At 37.3% G+C, this 12,141-nt stretch overlaps 2 protein-coding genes across 2 annotated transcripts; both read left to right on the top strand.

Annotated features, from left to right (window-relative positions):
* Positions 1 to 1,822: 1,822 nt before the first annotated feature.
* On the top strand, positions 1,823 to 2,399 carry LOC133993627 (cornifelin homolog B-like). Its single transcript, XM_062432613.1, has 3 exons — positions 1,823 to 1,922; positions 2,015 to 2,169; positions 2,277 to 2,399. The coding sequence occupies exons 1-3, from the start codon at positions 1,823 to 1,825 to the stop codon at positions 2,397 to 2,399; spliced, it is 378 nt and encodes a 125-aa protein (XP_062288597.1).
* Positions 2,400 to 3,504: 1,105 nt separating this feature from the next.
* Positions 3,505 to 6,854, top strand: nhp2 (NHP2 ribonucleoprotein homolog (yeast)). Its single transcript, XM_062433340.1, has 4 exons — positions 3,505 to 3,778; positions 4,850 to 4,919; positions 5,107 to 5,212; positions 6,020 to 6,854. Exons 1-4 carry the CDS (start codon positions 3,595 to 3,597, stop codon positions 6,143 to 6,145), a joined length of 486 nt encoding a protein of 161 aa, XP_062289324.1. The 5' UTR covers positions 3,505 to 3,594; the 3' UTR covers positions 6,146 to 6,854.
* The last annotated feature ends 5,287 nt before the right edge of the window (positions 6,855 to 12,141 follow it).

Genomic DNA, 12,141 nt, shown 5'->3' with positions numbered 1-12,141 from the left:
ATTATTTTTAAATTAAATATACATAGTATATAAGTAAATATATATTTAGTATATAGTAAATATATATATATAAAGTTGTTACTGTATATAACAAAATTTCAGAAGTTAATTGTTTCTTCAGTACTTACGTAAATGTACTTAGTTACTCTTCATCACTGTAAAGGCTGATTTAGGCTTCTGCGTTGAAAAAACGTAATATTGACTAATCAGTGTTGGTAAGATGATCAATTAATAAATCAGTTAAACTAGTTTTAAAAGCAGCATCAGGTTTTTAAAAAATGTACATTTAGTATTTTTGTTGGTTTTATAACATTTGAAATGACATTTGCACCATTTTTTTTTTACCAAAAGTAAGACTGAATGCTCCTGAAAATGTCAAATGGTGTAACCACAAAAGAATGATAAATATTACATATTCCCCAGATGAAATGTAATATTTAGAACAATTGTATTCCATTACCTTTATTTAATATAAAGTTATAATGTAAGATCATGCCAAACTAGTTGATATGGTGTTTTATTGACAATTTACTGTTTTTAAGCAAGTTGAATTATTTGGTACAAAGTTTTTATGGTTACACCACTTAGACATTTTTGCCATAATCCTCTAATATATTCTCTCTAAATGGATTAAAAGCAGAAATTTGATGCTGGGTCCACAAAAAAAGAATGTGTGCAAGTTATTCATACGTTTATTTTCACATTTTAACCCTTTAAATTTAAACTAAACCTCATGGACACAGATATATAAACAGTAAATATAATCTGTTAATCTAAGATAAATGAGTGTCTGTGATGTTCAGTCAGTGTTTCGTCATGTCTCGTTTCCTCCAACAAAAACCAGAAAAACCTGAAAACATCTGATCAGACGAGTCAGACGAGTTCATCTGAAACCGGTCATGTGACTGACTTCAGTTTCTCTGTCAGACGCTCGCAGGTAAGATCTTCATCTGCTCTGATTTTTATCAGTTTATCAGTTTATATTCAGATTCACACTGAAGGTTTTTATGATGGAGCTTCATGTTTAATTATTTCTATTTTTAATTTATTCTGAACAGTGTGCTGTGTGATTACTGTGTGAGGTTCATGTTTGTTTTCAAAGTCAAAGTCGGCTTTATTGTCAATTTCTTCACGTTAAGACATACAAAGGAATCGAGAAGACGTTTCTCACTAACCCACAGTGAAACAGATAAAGTGCACAGGCACAACAGATAAGACAGATGTTTCCTAACACTAAAGAGTAAACATTGTTTGTTTAATTCATGACAGAAAGTTAATCTGAGAACAGTTTTTAAATTAATCAAACTTTATTATTTAATCACTTTCCAAACAGCTGAATGCAGTTTAAAGAACTTTGTGAGTAATTGAACTGATTATAAAACACAACAGAAGATAAAAGAGCTAAATATGAAATATTAAAAGAACAATGTGTTGAACAATGTTAATGTGTGTGTGTGTGTGTGTGTGTGTGTGTGTGTGTGTGTGTGTGTGTGTGTGTGTGTGTGTGTGTGTGTGTGTGTGTGTGTGTGTGTGTGTGTGTGTGTGTGTGTGTGTGTGTGTATGTGTGTGTGTGTGTGTGTGATTGTAAGTCTATGTAATGTCCCCAGAAGTGACCATGGTCTGATGTGTGTGTTCTTGTCTTTCTATCTTTGAGAGAACCAGTTTCTGTTGAGAACCAGTGAGGATATTTTGGTCCATTTTAGATAATGCGTGTGTGTGTGTGTGTGTGTGTGTGTGTGTGTGTGTGTGTGTGTGTGTGTGTGTGTGTGTGTGTGTGTGTGTATGTGTGTGTGTGCGTGTGTGTGTGTGTGTGTGTGTCAGGATGAGCTGGCCGGTGCTTCAGCAGCCTCAGTCTCTGGCCTATTCAGATGCAGCTCAGTGGTCTTCAGGAATCTGTGACTGCTGCGACGACATGAGAGACTGTACGAAGAAACACAAACAAAAATATTTACTAAATATTAGTGACTATTTGTTTGTTTGTTTGGTGGTTTGTTTATTGTTTGTTGTGCTGCAGGCTGCTGTGCGTTCTGGTGCTGTCCCTGCTTCGCCTGCAGGACCAGCAGACAGTGGGGTCAGTGTCTCTGTCTCCCCCTGCTGGACGCTTTCGGCTGCATCCCACCAGTCACCATGTCCATGAGGGTCTCTGTCCGCTATCACTACGGCATCCAGGTGAGGACAAGTCTGCATTACTGTGAGAACGTATCGTATCGAGTAATGTCTGATCATGTTAGTCTGTAGTTTGTTGCAGTTTAACGTTGTTTATTTATTGTTTTCAGGGCAATCTGTGCAGGGACTGTGTTTTCTCCTGCTGCTGCTCGCCGTGTGTCTGGTGTCAGATTTCCAGAGAGATGAAGAAAAGGAAGCTTCCTGCTGTGCTGGGTGACATCATCCATAGCTGATGACATCATCGCTGACATCACAGCTCCTGAACTGACTCAGAACAGCCCCCCCCCCACACACACACACACACACACACACACACTCCCCCCCCCCCCCCCCCCCCCCGATATTCTACACACTGCTCCTTTAAACACCAGATTCTTCAGTGAGTGATTAATCAGTGAAGCTCTGTCATTAATATCAATAATCAATATAACCAATAACAGGCTGTTTAACATGTTTACTGAATGACATGTAATCATTATGTTTTCTGTCATATTTAACTAACATTTTGATTTATTTAACTTTGTATATTCTGTATATTTTCTATGTGTTTTCTATCTTTTGATATATTTAATTTATCTTTCTACTCAAAATACCCACAAAAAGAATTTACTGAGAATATTTATAATTAAAAGACAAAAAGAAAAAGAGTGTCTGAATTCTGTCATCAGGATCAAACTTGTTTGTTCTGAAAACTTGTGAACATCAAATTTGTTATTTGGGTATTTTAGAAAAGAGGAACCTGGATTTTTATCCTTATTAATGTGACTTTTATAAATCTAGTTTTTATCAGAGTTTAACCTTCAATTCCAGTTTTTGTTAAAGATGTCAAAAATACATACATAAAAAATAATTACTTCAATTAAAAAAAGAAATGTAAATGGTTCCTGATTGACTTGATTCCCCAGATTACATTTAATATTTAGATTAATTATATTACATGTATTCTTTATTTAATATAAAAAAGTTATAAAAATGTACTTAGTTACTTTTCATCACTGTGTTAAAATCACTGATCAATACAAACCAGACTGCTCTACAACAGTGTAATCCTGCAGTCAGTGTCGCCACCTGGTGGTCAGAGAGCAGAACTACAGCAAAACATAGTAAAACATGTAGATGTGTAGAAATGTAGAAATAAATCATTTATTTATTATTAACATTGGCTTTAATTTAATATCACATCAAACTACAGTTGCTGGCAGGATGATTAACTCAAAAATATGTTTAAAAAATAGTTTAAAACAATTAAAACCTTCACTGAGCGTCACGTGCAGTTACTGCTTCCGGCCTGCTGGCGGCGCTGCTGAGTTCATCACTCACCGGAAAAACACGAAGAAGAAGCTCAAACACGTGTGTGTGTCTGTCCACGCTGTGAATTTAGGATCAGACAAACATTTACCGATCATTGATTATTAAACCTGATCAGAAATGACGAAGACTAAGAAGGAGAAGGTGTCCACTGACGGAGAGGAGGCGGGAACCGGAGACGGGACCGTAGCCGGTACCGGGACCGAGAGGAGCTACCAGGAGCTCATCTCATGTCTGAACCCCATCGCTCAGCCGCTGGCCTCCAAAAAACTCAGCAAGAAACTCTACAAATGCGTCAAAAAGGGTAAAAAATCTCCTTCAAACAGCCGATGAACAGCTCAGATATCTGCAGCTTTACGGAGGAAACAACAAACTTTACCAAACGTTAAAGTTAAAGTTTGTCTCGTGTCAGCAGATGTTAGGAAACTTCTAGATCCTTAAATGACAGATTTTAAGAATCGTAATAACATAATAATTAATTCGGCTTTAATCATGTCATTGAAATGTCCACAGTTTGGGAATATTTGGTCTTTTTGTGGTGAAAAAAATGTGTGAATGGTTCCGGGTTGAGCCTCGTGCTGCCTGCTCAGAAAAACACAAAAGGGTTAGAAAATATCCTAAAATGTTTTATTAGTTTGTTTTTATTCATTAGAGACAATAAGACTTTTGACTCATTATAACATTGGATCATGTTTTGCTGCTTTGAGCCCTTTTCTTCCGTTTCTGATGATTTTTTTAAGCGAAAACACCAAATTACCTTTAAATAACTCTGGATTTAAGACTTGTTGCAGGTCAGCAGATGTTAGGAAACGTTTCAGATCGTTAAATGAGAGATTTTAAGAATCGTAATAACATAATAATTAATTCGGCTGTGATCATGTTATTGAAATGTCGACAGTTTGGGAATATTTGGTTATGTTGTGAAGAAATGTTAAAACACGTGTGAATGGCTCCAGTTTGAGCCTCGTGCTGCCAGCTGAGAAAAATACAAAAGAAAATATCCTGAAATGTTTTATTAGTTTGTTTTTATTCATTAGAGACAAGAAGACTTAATCATAATAAGATTGGATCCAGTTTTGCTGCTTTGTGCCTTTTTCTTTAGTTTCTGATGATTTTAAGGTGAAACTTCCTTTTTATAAAACTCTAGATTATAGATTTGTTGTGTATCAGCAGATGTTACAGGTGAGATGATGTTATTAGATGGACTCTGCTGAGTTATTCATCTTAAATCCTGTCACAGAAATGTCCACAGTTAAGAGTTAAACAGTCATGTGATCAGGAGACTCTTCTTCATGTTTGATCAGATAAAGTAAATAAATGACGATGATTTAAAATCAGATATTTGACTGAAGTTTGGATCTTTGTCGTCACTCAGCTTCCAAAGTGAAGAACATCCGCAGAGGAGTGAAAGAAGTTCAGAAGTTCATCAACAAAGGAGAGAAAGGGTGAGTCGGCCATGTTTCTACTTAACTTTAAAGGCTCATTCTGTCTGTTTATGATGGTTATGGTGTTTAATGTGACCTGGTGTGTGTCTGCAGCATCTTTATTATAGTAAAGCTGTAGGGTGTGATAATAAAGTGTGTGTGTAACTGTGTGTGTGTAACTATGTGTGTGTCTCCTGTCTCTCTGCAGCATCGTGGTTTTGGCCGGCGACACGCTGCCCATCGAGGTTTACTGTCACCTTCCCGTCATGTGTGAGGACAGAAGTCTGCCGTACGCTTACATCCCGTCTAAGATGGTGAGTCAGCTGATCGTCTGCAGGTCGGCTGATCGTCTGCAGGTCAGCTGATCGTCTGCAGGTCAGCTGATCGTCTGCAGGTCGGCTGATCGTCGGCTGATCAATACAAAACACCAAAGATCAGATATTCCTTTTTTAGTCCCAGGATGAGGAAATTAATACAGATTCAACGTTCAGCATTAAATTCAGCTCAGTTTGATTCTTCTTGGTTTAAATCAAACTGAATATGAAGAGTCTCAGATATAAGATATAAAATATAAGAAACATGTTGACAATGATTGACATCAGTAACAGAATCTTTCTTCTGTTTGAACACAAACATTATAGACGTAATATACGTTTTATTTAGTCCGTATTAACGACCAGAGAATTATTACTGTGTGCTCGACGCTGCTGTTTATAAAACGTTATGATTAAAGTTCTAGTTATTGTTCTTAGTGTTGATCCTTTTACATCCAGATCTAACATCTCTGTATTTTACTGGTGAATAAGACACATCAACACTTTAGATGAGAACATATTGTGTTAAAGGTTTTATACACCTGAGACCTGACAGCTGTTTAATATTTATTCAGCTCAAACTTATTATTTCATGTTCAACATTTAATTCTTTGACCCTGAAAGTTATAAAAGTGTTATTAATGAATCACCACTAATGTATAAATGATAAACTCTCATAGTGTCTCAGTGTTTGTTTGTATTTAAACGTGACGTAGCTAACCTTCTTTATTAGTCTGTCTGTGTCACATGTCCAACCTCTCTGCCAATCAGAGGCCTCGCTGACCCCCCCTCTGTTCCTCTCTGCAGGATTTAGGATCCTCGGCTGGATCCAAGAGGCCGACCTGCGTGATCCTGATCAAACCTCACGAGGATTATCAGGAAGCCTACGATGAATGTGTGGAGGAGGTGACGAGCCTCCCCAAACCTCTCTGAGCCAATCACCGAGCAGCTCTGAGTGATGTCACTAACCCCTGTGAGCCCGCAGCCAATCACAGAGCAGAGTGATGTCACTAACCCCTGTGAGCCCGCAGCCAATCACAGAGCAGCTCTGAGTGATGTCAATAACCCCTGTGAGCCCGCAGCCAATCACAGAGCAGAGTGATGTCACTAACCCGCTCTGTAAAGAAACAGTCCGACATTCAACCTGAACTGAGTTTAACGAGTCGGAGCCAATCATCTTCTGACTTCAGAGTTACGACCAATCACAGCGAAGCATCTGTGAGGCGGCCGCCCGACCAGCCAATCAGAGGAGAGAACAGTTTCTCTTCAGTTTAACCTGAAACCTGACGACACGACGCGGAAAACGCTGGAAAAATGGAAAATAACGTTTATTTTACAGTCTGAAAAAATAAAAATTCAGTTTTTTAGGAAGTTTAATGATCTTAAATTTATCTGCCAAACATCATGATAAATAATTAAAATAAAAGTTTAAATGAAACTTTTCAAATGAAACTGATTATTTCTAATCAAACCTTCAGTTAGTTTTAATGTTTCAGGAAATAATAAAAAAACAGACGTAAAATAAATGATCTGAATATTTTTCTGGTTTCTTCTGAAAACTGTCGACGGTTTTATTCTTTATTCTTTAAAACATCAATCTTTGTTTCCTTTTGAATGATTTTTGGTGTTTGTGCTGTTTTTATTTTTATTATTTTTTAATAAATATAAAAGCAGCTTTATGTTGGTGAAAGTTTCTTATAAATATGTTTTTTGTTAAAAAAAATAACTTTTGTGATTCAGATTTTTTTTTAAATTAAAAGAAATTTGACTTGATTTTTGTCTGAAGTTTTTTTTTTTTAAACAAGATAAATATTTCTATCATTGTTCTTCTGCTGATATTTTTCCTTCTTTTGTCCTCCGTACATCTCAGCTCACATTAAAACAGTTTAAAGTTTTTCTTTTTTTTTTACAACTAAAAACAACTATAAAATAAAACGTTGTAAAACACAGTGATGAAACAGTGTTTTAACCCTTTATACGCATTTATTAAATAGTTGGAAATTCAATATTTCAACCCTGCAGTTATTGGAGGATATTATGACGACTTTGCTTTTGTGACTTTTTCAAATTGTTAAATTTTTATGTTGCAAGTCAAGATGAATGAAGTTATTATGCATGTTTTCTATCTGATGTATAAAGTAAAACGTTTACCAGAAAGTCTCTGAACTCAACCTGGTTCTAAAACCTCACAGAGTCAAGAGTTAAATAAATAGTTATTCTGATAAAAGTTTAAACTTCCTCTCAGATACTGAAAGTTTTAAACAGTATGATGATCTGAAGCAGCTTCTTCCAAACTTCATGGAAAATTAATTAATAAAAAAATATCAAATAGACACAGGAAGAAAAACCAGAACATACAAACTAATATTATAATTACAGTAATAATAATAAACACGGCAACACACACATCAGCATCTTTAATCATCTCATATGAAATAAGTAAGGTTCTGATATCTATATCTTCTTGATAAGAAATTTACCGTAATAGAGGAAATGTGCATTAATACAGCAGCAAAGTGGACAGTAGAAATAAAGAGCATCAATAAAAAAGAATAATAAAAACAATAGTAAAATATAATTAAATAATCGTGATATTACAGCATCAGTTTGTTCATACACAGTAAACAGCTTTATTATATTATTATATTATTCATATTATATTAACGGCTCAGCTGAGGACAGATAAATAACATTCATCATTACTGTAACACATGAAGCTCAGTCAGAAATCAATTATCAATCAATCAATTAATTAATCTATTAATACAGCACCTCTCACCACTGAAGGGCAGCAGAGCATCATGGGAGCTGCAGGCGGCAGTTCTTCCTCTGACCACTGAAGGGCAGCAGAGCATCATGGGAGCTGCAGGCTGCAGTTCTTCCTCTGACCACTGAAGGGCAGCAGAGCATCATGGGAGCTGCAGGCTGCAGTTCTTCCTCTGACCACTGAAGGGCAGCAGAGCATCATGGGAGCTGCAGGCTGCAGTTCTTCCTCTGACCACTGAAGGGCAGCAGAGCATCATGGGAGCTGCAGGCTGCAGTTCTTCCTCTGACCACTGAGGGGCAGCAGCAGGTTAATGAAGTTATTAATCATCTGTTTGATGTTTATTAGAGGACATTATAATTATAATCAACATTTATTACAGTTATTCACAATTATTTTAAAACACTGAGAAAGATTAACTGTAACTGAATAAAATACATAAATAAATGTGATGATAGAAATGAATCCTTCACTCAGGAGATTAAAATGTCTGTGATATAAAAACAGTGAACAGGTTCAATTTATTTCACTTTTTAAAATGTCCTCAGTGTCTTTCTGTCGACTCCTGAAACTCTGAATGATTTTTTACAATAAACAAACATAAAGCAATAAAATAACAGATTAAATAATTTACAGGTTTTTGTTTATTAATGGATTAAATCTAATGAATCTCTGGTCCCACAGTCACTGTGAAGGAGGATTAATAAAGATCTCTAATAAATCATTTTTTCATATTTTTCCAGGATTTTTTCATCTTTGCAAGCTTTTAAAAATCTTTCAAATGAAGCCGTCTATATTTAATAACATAAAGCCCTTAAAAATAAAACCTGAAACTAAGAAATAAAAGGTTTGGGGTTTGTTGTTATTTTATGGCGTTTTGTTATTTTAGTAACAATAATAAAGGATTGTTCTCAGTCTCACAAAAATGTTTTTTTTATGGCAAGAAATATTAAATTAATGTTTCTCCCTTAAATCAGTGATTCATTGTGTGACATAAAAAGGTCAGAAACTGGTTTAAACTGGTTATAAGGGTCCAGCTGTGGTTCTTGGGGTTAACTTTAAGGTGTTCCTGCAGTATTTAAGGAGGTATTGGTGTATCCTGAGCTTCTATAGAGTCTCCAGAACTTCTTAAAATGTTGGATTAGTGTAAAACAATAAAGTGATGTTTGGATGAGCTGTAACTTTACTCACTTTGTGTGTTGTATCTGTTTCTACTTTAAACCAAATCACATCTGCAGGAAGTTTTAACATGAGCCGCCGGGCTCAGTGTGAGCGTACGTTGGGGTCTTAACGGGTTCTTTGACTCTTAAAGAGGATTCAGAGATCGTTATGGTTTTGTCAGGATCCTTAAACTGGTTCCAAAGTCTTTGATCCTTGAGGAGTTTTAGATCTCTCTAATCTAACAGGATTAAGAGCTATTACAGGGTTATAAGTCCTTAAGATAGTATCAGGTACTCTCGCTGTCCTTTTTAAAACCTTAAAGATCCTCCAGACCTGATGAAAACATATAAAACACTCTGTCTGATATTATTGACAGATAAATTATCACATTAAAATCCTTACAATTCTCTATACATATGTAAATATATTGTCTAAACTGCTCATCATCCTGCACAGAGAAGCTCAAACGTACGACTGAAGCAAAAACACCTCAGATACCCTCCTGCACCTGAACCTAACTGTGACCCTGTGCCCCCCCCCCCCCCCCCTGTTTGGCCCTCAGAGAGTCTGGACACACCGTCATAGTCCACATGGTTTATTGGGGAGCTGCAGGGAATCCTTGAGGAGGTTTTCAGGGAATCCTTGAGGAGGGTTTCAGGGAATCCTTGAGGATGTTTTCAGGGAGACTTTAATGTGTTGATAATAAATGTGCAGCTGAGCCTGACGGACGGCGTGTTGAACTGTCAGAGCAGGTGGACTGAAGGCTGAGCAGGAATCCTTCAGCCTGAGGACACGAAAAGAGGAAGAAAGACGAGGCTCCTCTAACAGGTCTCTGTCTGCAGACATGTTCAGACTCGTCCTCTTGATCCGTCTCCAGTCTGATGTTCATAAACTCCCGTCAGCTCAGACCCGACGCAACGCTGACTGTCACACTGTGGAAAGGAAAGAGAACATGAAGGAGGAGGTTTAACAGAACCTGATCCTATTTACAGTGTTGGGTCCTTATAGGGGGGTAAATAAGGGTCAATCATGCATCTAATGAGTTTATATGAGACCTTAAGGTGGTTTCTACTGGTCTTCAATGTGTTTTAAGATACTGAAGAGCTCATGGAAAGAGTTCAGAAGAGGTTGTTGGTGGATTCAGGTCCTCAATGGGGTGTAAGGTTGTTTAAGGGGGTTCTAGTACACCTTGGGGAGGGGCAGGGGGATTATAGGGATTATTTAGGGGTTCTTGGGGAGACTTTAGTCACTGGGACTGGGAAGGTTCCAGCAATGGTGTTCCAGTGTTTCTATATGAAGTTTAAGAGTTCTGCTAGAGGGGTTTAGTCCTTGGGGGGGGGGGGGGGGGGGTTCCACTAATATGGGTTCTCAGAGGGGTTGTGAGTGTTATTTGAAAGGGTTCCAGGGTTCCTTTAGGGTTCCTTTAGGGTTCTAGGGTTCCTTTAGGGTTCTAGGCTATGTCCTGTTTAGGGGGTCAGGGAGCTCCAAAGGTCTTTATGGTGGTTCGGGTTATTTAAGAAGGTTCCAGGAGATCCAGAGGCAGCTAGAGACACGGTTTATCATTCAAATGTTCTAATAATAATAATAATAATGCATTTTATTTAAAGGCTCATAAAACACAACAACAGAACATCACACAATATAAATCAGGTAACATGTAATATAAATGTGACTACAAAGTAAAGTGTGACATTAGAACAATAAATAAACAACAATGTGATAAAGAGACCCTTAAAAGGTTTTATGGGTCCATGAAGAGATTCTGGGGTCCAGAGGAGTTTAAAGAGGTTCTGGAGGGTAAAGGCTTTGTTTTAGGGGGGTTGAGGAGGTTTAGTTCTAGTTCTCAGTGTTACTGGGAGTAAACCCGGTCCTCCAGCAAACATATGTGGCCCTGCTGATAAAAGCTACGGTTTGTTCTTTAATAGTTTGCATCAAAACTAAAACATGATTCTTTATCTGCTGTATATAATGATAATATTACAAGTCTTACATAAATATGGCCTCTGATATTATATTTAATGCTCCTGCGTGAAGAAAGTCGTGTGAACTGAAACCACTTCAGCTCGTTCTGATGAGATCATACTGGTGCTGAAATATAAATAATCAACATTTAAATAAAAGTAGACTAATCTATTCATTTAAACAGTTTTAATTCATTTATTTGGACAGTGTTGTGTCTCACAAACAGAAATATGGACCCAGTTTAAAGTCTCTGAGAGGCATCGCAGCTCCTTTACAGGGTTGCAGCAGCTTTTAAGGGGGTTCAGGGTAATTCAGATGTCTCTGGGGGGTCGGGAGTCAATCAGGAAGACTCTAAAAATAAACAGTAGTTGTAGGTTTATGAGGACGCTGTGGTGGATCCAGGTGACTTTGATAAAAACATTATGTAATCAAACGTGTCTGAAGGTTCTGCAGAATGAAAACATAAACTCAACATAATCTGATCATCAGCATTTGGCCACAAACCTGTTAACAGGTGAGTTTCTGAGAGCAGACGCAGTAAAAACAGACCTGCGGGCGAGCTGCTGTTAAACTGGATCAGATCAGACCTGGCTTCACATTAACGGACACAACAGGAAACATACGGGTCGTCCTCCTAAAAGCTGTCAGGATACCAGCATGACGAGTCCCTGCTCACCTGTAACACACACACACACACACACACACACACACACACACACACACACACACACACACACACACACACACACACACACACAGCATGTCTCCAGCACTTTCACCTACATTCATTTCTCTGGAGACAAACTCTGACATTAAATCAGATTTTCTACCTAAAATTATTGATGTACATTATGAGGACTTTACTCTTTGTCCCCACAATGTGTTATAAAAATGTATGTCCCCACAACATGTGTAATACAAGAACACACACACATTATATAGAGCTAACACAGTGAAAACATCCGTCTCATCGTCATTCAGGCTCCGTTCTTTCGTTCTTAAATGTTGTTTTCAAGCAGAATCGACGGCAGCAGTTTCAGCT

The sequence above is a fragment of the Scomber scombrus genome, chromosome 14, assembly GCF_963691925.1.
Source record: "Scomber scombrus chromosome 14, fScoSco1.1, whole genome shotgun sequence".
NCBI lineage: Eukaryota > Metazoa > Chordata > Actinopteri > Scombriformes > Scombridae > Scomber > Scomber scombrus.
Note: the sequence above shows the minus strand (reverse complement) of the source record. Positions and strands in the feature narration are given on the sequence as shown.

Bases quoted from the DNA above. Each gene is read 5' to 3' on its own strand.
- LOC133993627 (XM_062432613.1), top strand. From the start codon at position 1,823: ATGAGCTGGCCGGTGCTTCAGCAGCCTCAGTCTCTGGCCTATTCAGAT. The intron at 1,923-2,014 runs GTACGAAGAAAC...GTTGTGCTGCAG, and splicing joins CTGCGACGACATGAGAGACT to GCTGCTGTGCGTTCTGGTGC. The intron at 2,170-2,276 runs GTGAGGACAAGT...TATTGTTTTCAG, and splicing joins GCTATCACTACGGCATCCAG to GGCAATCTGTGCAGGGACTG.
- nhp2 (XM_062433340.1), top strand. From the start codon at position 3,595: ATGACGAAGACTAAGAAGGAGAAGGTGTCCACTGACGGAGAGGAGGCG. The intron at 3,779-4,849 runs GTAAAAAATCTC...GTCGTCACTCAG, and splicing joins CTACAAATGCGTCAAAAAGG to CTTCCAAAGTGAAGAACATC. The intron at 5,213-6,019 runs GTGAGTCAGCTG...TCCTCTCTGCAG, and splicing joins CTTACATCCCGTCTAAGATG to GATTTAGGATCCTCGGCTGG.